This window comes from Semicossyphus pulcher, unplaced genomic scaffold (assembly GCF_022749685.1).
Source record: "Semicossyphus pulcher isolate SPU_LCO1_2020_fin unplaced genomic scaffold, fSemPul1.0.p SCAF_5, whole genome shotgun sequence".
Lineage (NCBI taxonomy): Eukaryota > Metazoa > Chordata > Actinopteri > Labriformes > Labridae > Semicossyphus > Semicossyphus pulcher.
In genome coordinates, this window is record NW_027211726.1 from 4353838 (window position 1) to 4365908 (window position 12071).

At 41.4% G+C, this 12071-nt stretch overlaps 1 protein-coding gene across 1 annotated transcript in view; it reads left to right on the forward strand.

Moving 5' to 3' along the window:
- The window catches only part of grin2da (glutamate receptor, ionotropic, N-methyl D-aspartate 2D, a), a 144002-nt gene that overhangs the window by 74567 nt on the left and 57364 nt on the right, over nucleotides 1-12071 (forward strand). Inside the window, exons 9-10 of the mRNA XM_069681211.1 lie at nucleotides 4336-4541; nucleotides 8623-8791. Coding sequence (XP_069537312.1) covers nucleotides 4336-4541; nucleotides 8623-8791 — 375 coding nt within the window. The remainder of the gene's footprint in view (nucleotides 1-4335; nucleotides 4542-8622; nucleotides 8792-12071) is intronic.

A 12071-nucleotide genomic window follows, 5' to 3' on the forward strand; every position in this document is an offset into this window, starting at 1 on the left:
CTCGATAATCCTTCATATTACACAGTCAAAATCAAAGCAGCTTCAAATTGAATCCTTCTAAACTTAGAAAAACCTTCAATCGTACAAAACCACATTGCAACAGATATGCCACGATATGTCACTGTGCCCTTTATGTCTGGTGAACACGCATGTCTTTAAACTTCACGTATGTTACACAAGCTGTCTGTTCTGTGTTCAAATTTTAAGGCACCGAGCATTGGCCGGTACATATATGCCTTATTACATGACTCTGACATCACTTGGAATGGATACATATATAAGAGCAACAAAAGTGAACTCATAACTTGTTTCCACTGGCTGAGTAGAACTCCCAAAAGCAACAGAACAAACTACAAGAGAGATCTGTTCAAGTGAAAAGGAAAATTTCCTTTCTTTTTTCAATGATTCCATACACTGTATATATATAAACTTATAAATGTATACCACTATAATGGTGATTGTAAATAAACCTAACTTTTATTTTTCAAACGATTTGGTTCAGTAATTATCAACATTTTCTTCTCACGTTTTTCTGCCTTTAAAAGGAGGACCGTTATAAAATTGATTCAGCCTATTTCTTTGATAGTAGTTATAGTTTTTATAATTGGTACTCTCATCACCGAGTATTTGATCTTTGTATGAAAGATCCTCCAATGCTAAGATAATGATGAGTCTTACCTTTGCAGTTACAGCAGCAGTAATTTATTTGCATATACAGAACAGGAGCTGCTTTACAATGAGCCCCCTCAGCCCCTGTGGCTGAACAGACGTTGAAAAATATACAGAAAATCGAACATTCCTTTCCTGGCTATAGATTCTGTTAAGCAGATATTGATTGGTTTGGGATACTTAATGTCAAATTGTTGAAGGGTAGTTAGCAGATCAGACGTAATGTATTTAAAATGATTGATTAAGTAGTGCAACCCAACATATCATGTCTTCTGAACAGTGCACCTCAGATTATGGATCGACAACTTATTAAGACTTAGCTAAATGTTGTAACGCAGTAAATTAAAAAAAAATACATCTCTGTCACTTTGCTAGAATTTCCTTTTTTTATACTACAATCATTTTGCAAAACAGTGACTAATCATTAAAATAAGAAATAAGTCCAAGCTGCCTCTTACTTGTTGGAAATATATTTTAACATAAATTTGGATTCATTTTTATTTTGTCGTTGAGTCTCATAACATTTGGATGAAATCTCAAAGTCTGTCTGAGCTCCATGGCAAACAAGAACCACCAAATACCAAATCTTGCTCTATCCCTGCCTTCTGCTGGGCTGTCATCCAGGGATTCAGCCCCTCTCTGAGCTCTGTGTGTGTGTGTGTGTGTGTGTGTGTGTGTGTGTGTGTGTGGTTGCCTATAATGTGTTTTTTGTGTTAGAAGAGCGGCAGACAGCATTTACTTCAGTTAATTCAAAACATGTTAGAGGGGTCAACTGGAGGACAAATGAGCACTGAATAGCAAATTATCATTTCGTCCCATAATGAGTTGTTGGTTCTGGCAATTATTATTTATGCAGCAGAGAAAGTGAAGGAGAGGAGCAGAAACACAGTGAAAATACATAACCAGAGAGTGAATGAGAGATACAGGGAGTGTTGCTCTATACATTACTTTCTTTTTTCTATACTGGATCCTTGTGTTGATGTGTTCAAGTGCTCAAAATGAATAAATATGAATAACAATGTGGTTGTGTCTTTTTCTGCTGGTAAAGTGTCGAGTATTATGCTTGCCCACCTGTTTTGCATGCAGAAGTTCTGGTTTTGATATCATTGTGGGGACATTGTTTTCAACTGTACACAACGGGGACTCCTCACCCATCTGGGGACATAAAGCTTATTTTTGGTTGAAATGTACATTGTGATATCATACTATAAATTAAACACCTGAGTAAGTAAATGTCCCTAGTTCTCTTAATTTAAGCAGGTTGCACCACAAAAAAGTAGAGATTAATTGTTGAGATTTGTAATGGTAATTATTTATATGATTTTTACTATTAACTGCCGGATTCAGCTGATGAACTGAACGTTAAAAGCTTTCAAAAATGCTACATATTACCTTGGTAATACCTTGGTAATATGTAGCATAGTCAAAATACCTTTATATCACTTCTTCACATCAAATACAGAGTAATGATGTACACTGATGAAGATGATTTGGATTTATTTTTAACCTTAATGAACTGTATACCAGTCCCAAGCTTACTGCTTAAGTCCCAAGCAAATCTCGACTCATTTTCTCTTGGGCAAGTCAAGTCAAGTCCCAAGTCAAGTCACTTTTTTCTACCCAAGATCCAACACTCTTACCTGTACTATCCGGTCTTTATAAAGAGAAAAGACAAGGTGTTAGCAGCCCGTCTAAAAATGACTTTATTGGCCAATTTATATAACCTGTTCACAAAGTATGACAATCAATTGTATCTGTATTATCTTGGCACAGACGCAGCCATGATGATGGTCTGCTCTGAGAGCGTATTGAGTAGTAACGAGTACGACTGATGAGGCTTCTCTTTGGGGGCTTGATGGGTGTGTTGCCATAGCGAGGAGTTTGACTGACAGCCAGTCATCCAATCATGACAATCACATACCAGGGAGCTTTTTGAGTCGTCCAATCATGATTCCAAGTTTGCGCTGCGTACATACTTGATACAGAAACTTGACAACATTGAATTTTATCATTTTATATTTAACAGCTAACATTCAAACTTATGAACACACGCAAGTCATCCGAGTCATCATGTCTCAAGTCAAGTCTCAAGTCATTTATTTTTTGTCAAGTCACAAGTCATCAAAACAGTGACTCGAGTCGACTCAAGTCCAAGTCACCAAGTCTCAAGTCCACATCTCTGCTGTAACACTTTATATTAAATGTACACATGCTCACCTTTAACTAGTGGCTTTTTAGCTTCCATATCAACAACATATTTATGTTTGTCTATAAACAGTGTCCCCACAAGCAACTACAAGTGTGTGTGTGTGTGTGTGTGTGTGTGTGTGTGTGTGTGTGTGTGTGTGTTTTAACGAGGCTTTGCAGGTTTTTCATAAATCCCAGCAGCCCCGTCTGGCAGCATCAGGTAGATACACAGAAGAATTGGCGGTATGCAAACAGCATCTAAATATACAACATCCCAGCGAGAAAATTACAAAACACTGACAGATTTGCTGTGTTTGGCTGCACACCGATCCACTGCCATCCTCAGTGTGTGAACAGATTTGTTTACACAATTAGGTCACTGTAACACATAAGCTGTCTCTTCTTTAGTCTCAGTCTCTCGTCAAAAATACCATGCTGCAGCTTTAAAAAAAGACTCCGCTCAGGTAACACGAACCTGCTTATTATGCAACACAACCAATACAAATTCACACTGCATGGCTGTGTTACAGTTCCCCTTAACCCAAAGTGCTCTCCACAGCTCACTGCTATAAAAGCATGCAGCTGCAGAAGGACAGCAACATAAGCAGAACTCAAACCCTGATTATCTGCAATGAAGATGAGAGTTATATCTACTTCAGTAAACTATTACACTGACATCATCAGGAGGCAACCAAGTATAATGTCAAACGAGGACAGTAAACAGCAGCTACTCTATGTTTGCAAGCCAAGGGAAGCAGCATAATGCACCAGACACAAACTGGAGAAGCCAATTTTGGACATATAATAGACACCTTTTTTTGGAGGCTGTAATGCCATCTGTGGCTGGCGAGATAGAACAGGTTGTCCTCAACATCGGCAGTGCGATCCTCTGCTTCTCCAGCACACATATCAAAGTGTCCTTGGGCGAGATACTGAAGCTCACATTGCTCCCTAAGGAATGACAGTTGCTGTGAGTGTATGTGAATAAGTTCGATTACATTCAGGTTAGCAGCCTCTACCATAGGGAAATCACTGTGTGTGAATGGATGAATGTTGCATGTAGTGTGAAGCGTTTCGAGCTGTTAGAAGACTGGGAAAGCATTACATAAGCGCAGTTCATTTACCATTTGCAGCCCCTATAGCACAGAGATTTAAGACATGTGGAAAGAGAGTATATGCTGTGTAAACAAAGTGGACAAAGCCACTACTGACTACTGTTCTGAAGCCTCAAGCCATGACATCCTGGTTTTTAGGAGCCAGAAGTGACCATATTTTCAACCAAAGGGTTGAACAAATTTATATGTCTCCTGATTGAGCTGTCGCCAAAGGTTGTAGTAGTAGGAACTTGTCAGTTACAGGTTACCAACGCTATGGAGACACGTATGAAAACTGTAAAGCTTCACTAAGTCTGATACGCAAACTGTTTGAAGTAACTGTTTAGAGTAAAGCGTCTGTGTTCTTGTGTTTTGGCCTATCCAGGTTGGCTGGTGGGAGAACGGCCACCTGCGTCTGCGTTACCATCCCTGGTCTCGTTACGGCTCCTTCCTCAAGCCCCTGGATGATGCCCAGCACCTCCGAGTGGTTACGTTGGAAGAAAGACCCTTTGTCATTGTGGAACCGGCTGATCCAGGCACCAGCTCCTGCATCCGGGACTCCGTACCCTGTCGAATGCCCGTCAACTCCAGGTAACACACCTCAGCGCCGTGATATGGAACACCGCCACCATGTTTGGAGGCAACACGACAAACCAGCACTTTCACTTACTCAGCACTTTCGCTGCGTTATTGTTTCTAACACCTCTCACTTCCAACTTGTAAAAACGGCAGCTTGGTTCGTGACTATACACTATAAAATGTGACCATCTGGCCTGGTTCAATTTTCAAAATAAAGCTTTCTAAGATGGTAAGCGGACTGTACTTATATAGTTTGGGGTTCAGTGTCTTGTCCTAGGACACTTCGACATGTAGCCTGAGAGAGCTGGGGATCGAACCTCCGACCTTCTGATTGAAAGACGACCGACTCCATTGAGCTATTTTATGTGTTTTTGACATGAAACTAAACGTAGTAAAAATTCTGAAATGGTTGCAGTCTGGTTGGATGTTTTTGGCTTGGATGTTTATCCATTAAAACTACTTGATTTCAGAGAAAGATAATAGCTTTGGTCTACAGAAGGACTAATATATGAAAGTTGGTAACATGGCTTATATACAGTACATTACATTATATCGAAAAATGAAATCAACTTCTTAAAAATAAGTCAACATTGGCTTTTTCTGGGACGCTGGTTTAGCTCAGTTGGTAGATCGGGCGCCCCATGTACAGAGGCTACAGTCCTCGTCGCACTGATTGAAGGTTTGACTCCTGGCCTGCCGATCATTTGGGGCTTGTCATCCCACACCCCCATTCCCAACATTTCCTGTCCTGTCTTCAGCTGTCCTGTCAGATAAAAGCCAAAAAAATAATCTAAAATAAAAAACATTGGCTTTTTGTTTCCAATGGGAATCAGACTCAGGGCTCCTGAACATCCTCTGTTGGTTAATCCTTCAATTTTAATGTTCTTCATACTGTTTTATTGGACTTAACTGGCTCCACAAAACTATATTCTACAAGATGTTAAAAATAAAATAATAATGTGTAATAAATACAACAAAAATGGAAGAAAAATGAACAAAACAACACTGTAATGAAACTTAGTGGGCATGCTGTTAAAACCGGCCTTTGGAACTGACTGTTGGAGGTCAGGATGGTCTGCATTTTATTAAGGCCATAAACAGAAAGATCCACAATACCATAGATGTCACACTTTAATATCTTAGAATGAACTGCAGGAGTTTTATACACAACAAGAGTTGGTTTGGGATATAACAAGGGATTTCTCACCTTGATGTCTCCTAGTGGTTTCTTCCCGTAATCCTTATCAGAGTATAAACTTTAGTGGGAAGCAGAAAAGAAGTTTCCAAAAGTGGTTAGATAGAGACTGTCCTGAAAGCAGAAGAGTTGGAGCTCTGATCCCTTGTGAAATTGAAATGTCTGGCCATGCAGCCGTGAACAAGACAGTAAATCTTTACCATCTCCAGGTGCTGTGTACAGGGAAGGATAGGCTTAAGGAGAGCCTTTCCTGCTGGGATCAATGGATTAAAACATCACAAAATAACCTAATTATGCCGGGGAGGAAATTAAGTATCCTCACAGCAGCTGCAGATATGTTCAAAGTCAGATGGTGCCACCTTAAAGCACGCAATTAAGCAAAAGGCATGATTTTGTGCGCTGCTCATTAAAAGCATATTAGAAACTTGAAACCACAGAACAATGGAAAGGTAATTGTCTTTTAATCAATCCCTATGATCACAACTAACAAAATCAATGTATTTTTAATTATGGTGCGATACCTGCTGTTTCCCCACCAACGCATGGAAAGAAAAAAGGTGAATTATTTATACTAAGAGACAGCAAAACATGATGGAGATTCAAGATAAAACTCAGATTGTGTTTTCTTATATTATGTGTAATGTATGATAAAGTGTAGGATTTATATATTGTTTTTTTACACTGTTTCGTGTAGATTTAAGGTTCATTTGAGGCCAAAATATGTAAGAAGGAAAGAGAGAGAGAGAGAGAGTCTGGGCTCTGGGCTCCTGGTCTATCCCTGATAAGCTTCCTTCCTGCCAGCACATGACCTGGCCAATGGAGCGATAACGAGTTCAGCCTTTCTCAATACGATTGGCTGAGAGAGAAGTTCTCTCTCTATTTAATCAACCTGCTTTGACTCCGGTTTTTTCCCTTTAGAATGTCTTTTTCCTCTTAGCTTGTTTTCTTTCTTTTTTATTACAGTTCTTATATAATTTATTTACCTTCTGCTTCAAATGATTTGCCATCGTGTATTTCATCACCAGCAAGGTCGTGATTTATTTCTTTCAAGCCTTAAATTACCACACATAATTATTACCCGGGCTTGTTAACAATTTCCCACTTTCGATGCAAACCAAATCACGCAGGTGTCGAGGGCTACACCTGACAGTTGAATTGGAGTTTTCTGTTCAATATACAAAGCTTTGACTATATTTTCACTCGACCAGATGCTGGATTGTGGTTAGCTTGTGAGCTAAAGGTAGCGGCAACTCAACTCAAGAAACACCACCAAATGTCGCCAATCCAAGCTGTCATTGGGCGAGAGGTGAGGTACACCCAGGTTGCCAGTCAATCACAGGGTTATTAAAAATCCCCGTCTAAATGAAAACGCAAAAACACAACAGAAACGCTGTCATGAAAATCCCACACTGACAGGCGGCGATATAACCCGGTCATGCAAAGAAGAAGAAGACTCACGGCCAATCAAATGTCTGAAAAAATCTATCCCGACGCCTCTGTTCCTCAATGTAGTCGACGAGTAACTGTACATATATGTGTAAACATGTAAAAGGTCCTGTTAGGCATCACTGTTTATATCACGTCCATCATTTTGCAAGGATTGTCGCCTCATTACTGACGCCTCACAAAAAAGATAACGGCACACAGCCTGATGTCACGAGCCAAAAACAGCGTTTCCCCCATCTACGTGTCTCCGTGGAAACTGAGTTTCTAAAAGTCTTCAACCTGGCCGGAGTTTACAAAAGATACGTTTTCAGTGACCTAAAATGGCGTTTGTTTGGACGAAAGGTCACGGTCACATTCACACCGACAGGCAACTTAGAGTCACTAATTAATCTAAAGAGCAAGTCTTTGGACTGTGGGAGGAAGCCGGAGTACCCTGAGAGAGCCCACACAAACAAACTCCTGACAGCAACTTCCCCTAGGTCCAAACTTTCTTGCTGGGGGGCAACAGTGCTGACCACTTCATTACCATGCTGCCCCATGAAATGTACTAATAACAATATAAATCAATGGATTTGCTTTGTAAAATAAATAAGGCAGGCCTGGGTTGAGAACAAGTTGACATGCACGGGTAACATTTAATGTAGCTCTTGCATTGGGGCTCATTAGGTGGGATCATGCTGTGAGAATTTACTTGTACATATGTCAAAGTAGAATCATGACTATTGCTTAAAAGACATCAACCATGAAAGGTCATGTCTGGTCAAGATTTCACTTCTTTTTAGGAGAAAAGTCAAGAGCACCACTTTAATACGGCTGATGGTAGACTAGAAGATAAAATGTGCAAAATGCACAACTTGTGTCTCTCGGCAACAGAGTCAAGAGGATGCATGGCTAAGTGTCCCAGGGACCATCCAATGGGCTCTTGGTATGGACAGCTGAAGGGCCCTGCAGCCACTTGACTGGTAGTGATATAAATGCACTCTGATTCCCTTATGACCGGCTTGTGAGGCTCTTAGGGTAAAGTGTTTACCAGATGGAACCTCCAGCAAGAAAGGCATTCAGAAGCTTTTGCATATTTCCTGTAATTGCAGATGGAATCCAAGAAAACAACATGGAGTTTAATTCTGTTTTTTTAATGCAGTGCTATCCTTCAAAGCTGTCTCACCTGTCAAGCATTACCTCTCCAAACACAATAGGCCAAACTCTCAGTATCGATCTCCTCACAGCCCCTCGCCAATAATTCATACCGTACGCTCCCGCTCTTTCTCTGTTCTCCCTGTGTCTCTTAGGTACTCATCTGTTCTTTTCTCTCTCCCTGAGCTGCTATTTCTTTTTCAATTTCAGCCAAGCAGCCCATCCAGGTCAAAGCCTCCTTCATAAAACATCTTAAAACCTCATAAAAAGCATGTTCACGGTCTCACCTCTTTGTCTTTTCTCACATCATCTCCCCAGTCTGGTGGTGGAGGGCACCGGGCCCATGAAGCACTGCTGCAAAGGTTTCTGCATCGACGTCCTGAAGAGACTGGCCAAAATTGTGGGTTTCACCTACGATCTTTACCTGGTGACCAACGGGAGACACGGGAAGAACATTGACGGGGAGTGGAACGGCATGGTCGGAGAGGTGAGGATCTCAATGTGAAATTTGATGCATGACTAAGATAATAATCATTTTGTACCTCAACAGTTTATGGGTACATGGTATCAGTGGGAAATTGGCTTGTTGGTGTTCAGTTCAATTAAAAACATATATAAGTGGATCAATAAAGAATCCATCCATCCATCCGTCCGACCGTCCGACCACCCATCCATCCAACCAACCAACCAACCAACCATCCATCCATCCATCCAACCAACCAACCAACCATCCATCCATCCAGCCAGCCAGCCAGCCATCCAACCAACCAACCAACCAACCATCAAGCAACAAGAGCAACAAATGAAGCAACGTTGAAGGAAATGTGAGGTTGTCTTTGGCACTCTTTGCTTTTGAAGGTCATATTTCCCGATATTGTCCGGGTGAAACGCAAGTTTTTCACTCCGACTTTATGCAGACGTTTTCCTGTTAGCCACTTAGTAAAATGTCTGCAAGAAGTTGGTGAGCCGATGTGTGAACACAGCGGGTAATAGTCACGACATTAGACACGAGCAAGTGGGTGAAGTGATGGCGTTTATATCATGTGACCGGTGCGAAACCCAAAGAGCGACACAGGATAAATAAAAACATCCAAAGAAGAAGGATCATTTACAAGACGGAAACAGCAAAGATGTCTGCAAACATCAGGAGCTTCTGGCTGTGACGGCAGACGCTGTGAGGGATGTGTGAAAGGGCAACTCTATTCCTTTAAACTAAGAAAGCTTTAAAATGGCAAATCATTACCTTATTAAGTAAACAGAACTTGCAGCCAACAAATAAACATCACAGTGAAGGCACCTTGGGTGAGAGATTAAATGCAAGTTTATAAAAATGTGTGTTCAGCTGGGACTTGAAAGAAGACGCAGCTTGCAGTCGGCATTTCCTCTGGGAGTTTATTCCAAAGTTTAGCAGCCCAGAACACAAACACACCGTGACTCTTTTTTGTATTTGTCTCAGAGAGATATTGTAGCTGTGACATAATTCTCTATTTTTCCTCTTACTGTAGCATCGTCTCTTTTTCTTTCTGTCATCATGTTTTTTTTTTCCTTTGTTGTGTTTACAAAAAGAGGGCTTGATACGAGGGCTCCCGTGAAATTCTTTTTATCCTGCCTCAAATCCTTTAAAACGCGACCCAGCGAGAGGATTGGACCCAAATCGAAGAAGAAGAGAGGAAATATGGAAGGAGGCTGTCAGAAGGATTAGTGCTGGAGAAACTGAGAGAGAGAGAGAGAGAGAGAGGAAAACAGACTGTGAAACTGTGCATGTGTGTGTGTGTGTGTGTGTGTGTGTGTGTGTGTGTGTGTGTGTGTGTGTTGGCAGATCATTTGCTGTTTCGATGATGCCAATCCCCCTCTGGTGGCTGGATTAATGAAGTTGGTTTAACATGGAGTTAGACAGGGGATATGAATTCTCAATGTGTGTGTGTGTGTGTGTGTGTGTGTGTGTTTGGTCTTGTTCTTCTGTCTTTGTTGGGATCTGTTTCAGTTTGAGACTTTTTTTCTGGTGCTGCCTCTTTTCAAAGTTTAAGGACAACAACTCCTCATATAACAATATCCATTTACTGACATTTAATTGTCGATTTCACATCTCGACCTTACTCAATAGAAGACACTTACTGGTTTAAAAGAAGGTTGTTCAAATCCTACTTGAGCTCAAGAGGTGGCTGTGGGACATTTGAATACTTGCCTCGAGCAATGTCATTTTAGGAAAGTGTTAGGGTGAATATATTCTTCCTTTTAGCTGTGCATACCTGGGCGCGTGGTAAAGCCTTGGGTTGAACATCACGGGCGCTGCAGTCTTGGTATCATAGAACCAGAAGTGACCATATTTGGATCAGAACGTGGAGGTGGAGAGGAGCGAGGGGTTGGGAAATGCTAAGCTAACCCAGCTAATACATCCAATGAGGGCTTACATGGGCTTTACCTGGTTGTGTGTGCTTCTGCTGACAATGGGCTCTGACTGGGCTTCCAGTGGGTTGATGTTGAGGCCCAAGTGGACATAGGCCAGGAATGGGAATACCACTTAAACAGAATATATTGGTACATGGTCGTTCCCAACTTGGATACATTCTACCCATATGGAATCTGAACGGAGCCCGTCAAGAGCTCTTCATCAACATCAACCCGTCCGAGCCTTCGTAAAAAACTGAGGCCCCAGTTGGGTATCCCATTTTTGGATTTTTCAGTCCCTGATGAAGGGCGATTCATTAGATGGCTAAATAACAATTCTCTAGAAGGCACCATTGCTGACAAAAACAGCCCAGATGTCCATTTACTGACGTTTAATTGTCTTGTTCACATTTCATCATTACTCAATAGAAGACACTTACAGGTTTAAAAGAAGGTTGTACAAATCCTTGAGTTCAAGAGGTGGCTGCAGCAATATCTGAATACTTGCCTCCATGTCAGTGTCATTTTAGGAAATGCTATGGTGAATATATTCTTCCTTTCAACGGTGCATACCTGGGGGCGTGGTAAAGCCTTGAGTTGAGCATCATGGCCTGCCGTGATCTTAGTTTTATAGAACCAGAAGTGACCATATTTGGATCAGAATGTGGAGGTGGAGAGGACCGAGGGGTTGGGCCAACACATCCAGTGAGGGCTTACATGGGCTTTACCTGGTTAGGTGTGCCTCAGCTGGCATGGGCTCAGATTGGGCTTCCACTGGGTTGATGCTGGAGCCAAAGTGGTCATATACATAGGCCAGGAATGGGAGTACCATTTAACATAATACATTACATTCTACCCATATGGGATCTGAATGGAGCTCTCCATCAGCATCAACCCACCCGAGCCGTCATAAAAACTGAGGACAAACTTTTCTAGGCCCCAGTTGGGTCCCATTTTGGCCCCACATGGTGGAGTTTTACAGTCCCTACTGAAGGCTGATTCATTACATGGCTAATTAGCGAGTTTACCACAGTGTGGTTCAGTGTTTGTGGTGGGAGCTGACCAGAGTTGTTTATTAATTGGATTAAAAACTAAAAGAATCTCTAGAAGGCACCATCACCAAGAAAAACAGCCCTGATGTCAAGTTCAGTGGCTCGAATTAGCTGACAGCCAGCAGCCAGTGGCACTAAAAGTCAACCATGCACTTAATTATGAATAATAATATGATTTAAATGGGTGAATTGTATAAAAACTCCAGAGACTACAACTATGTTTTGTAACAGGCTGTAAATCAGCTGTAAAACCGGTGGTGTTTTCACATGTATAGAGAAGTGAGTCAATCCCTACAGGCCATTAGGGGAACTGCAGTTTACGCAATT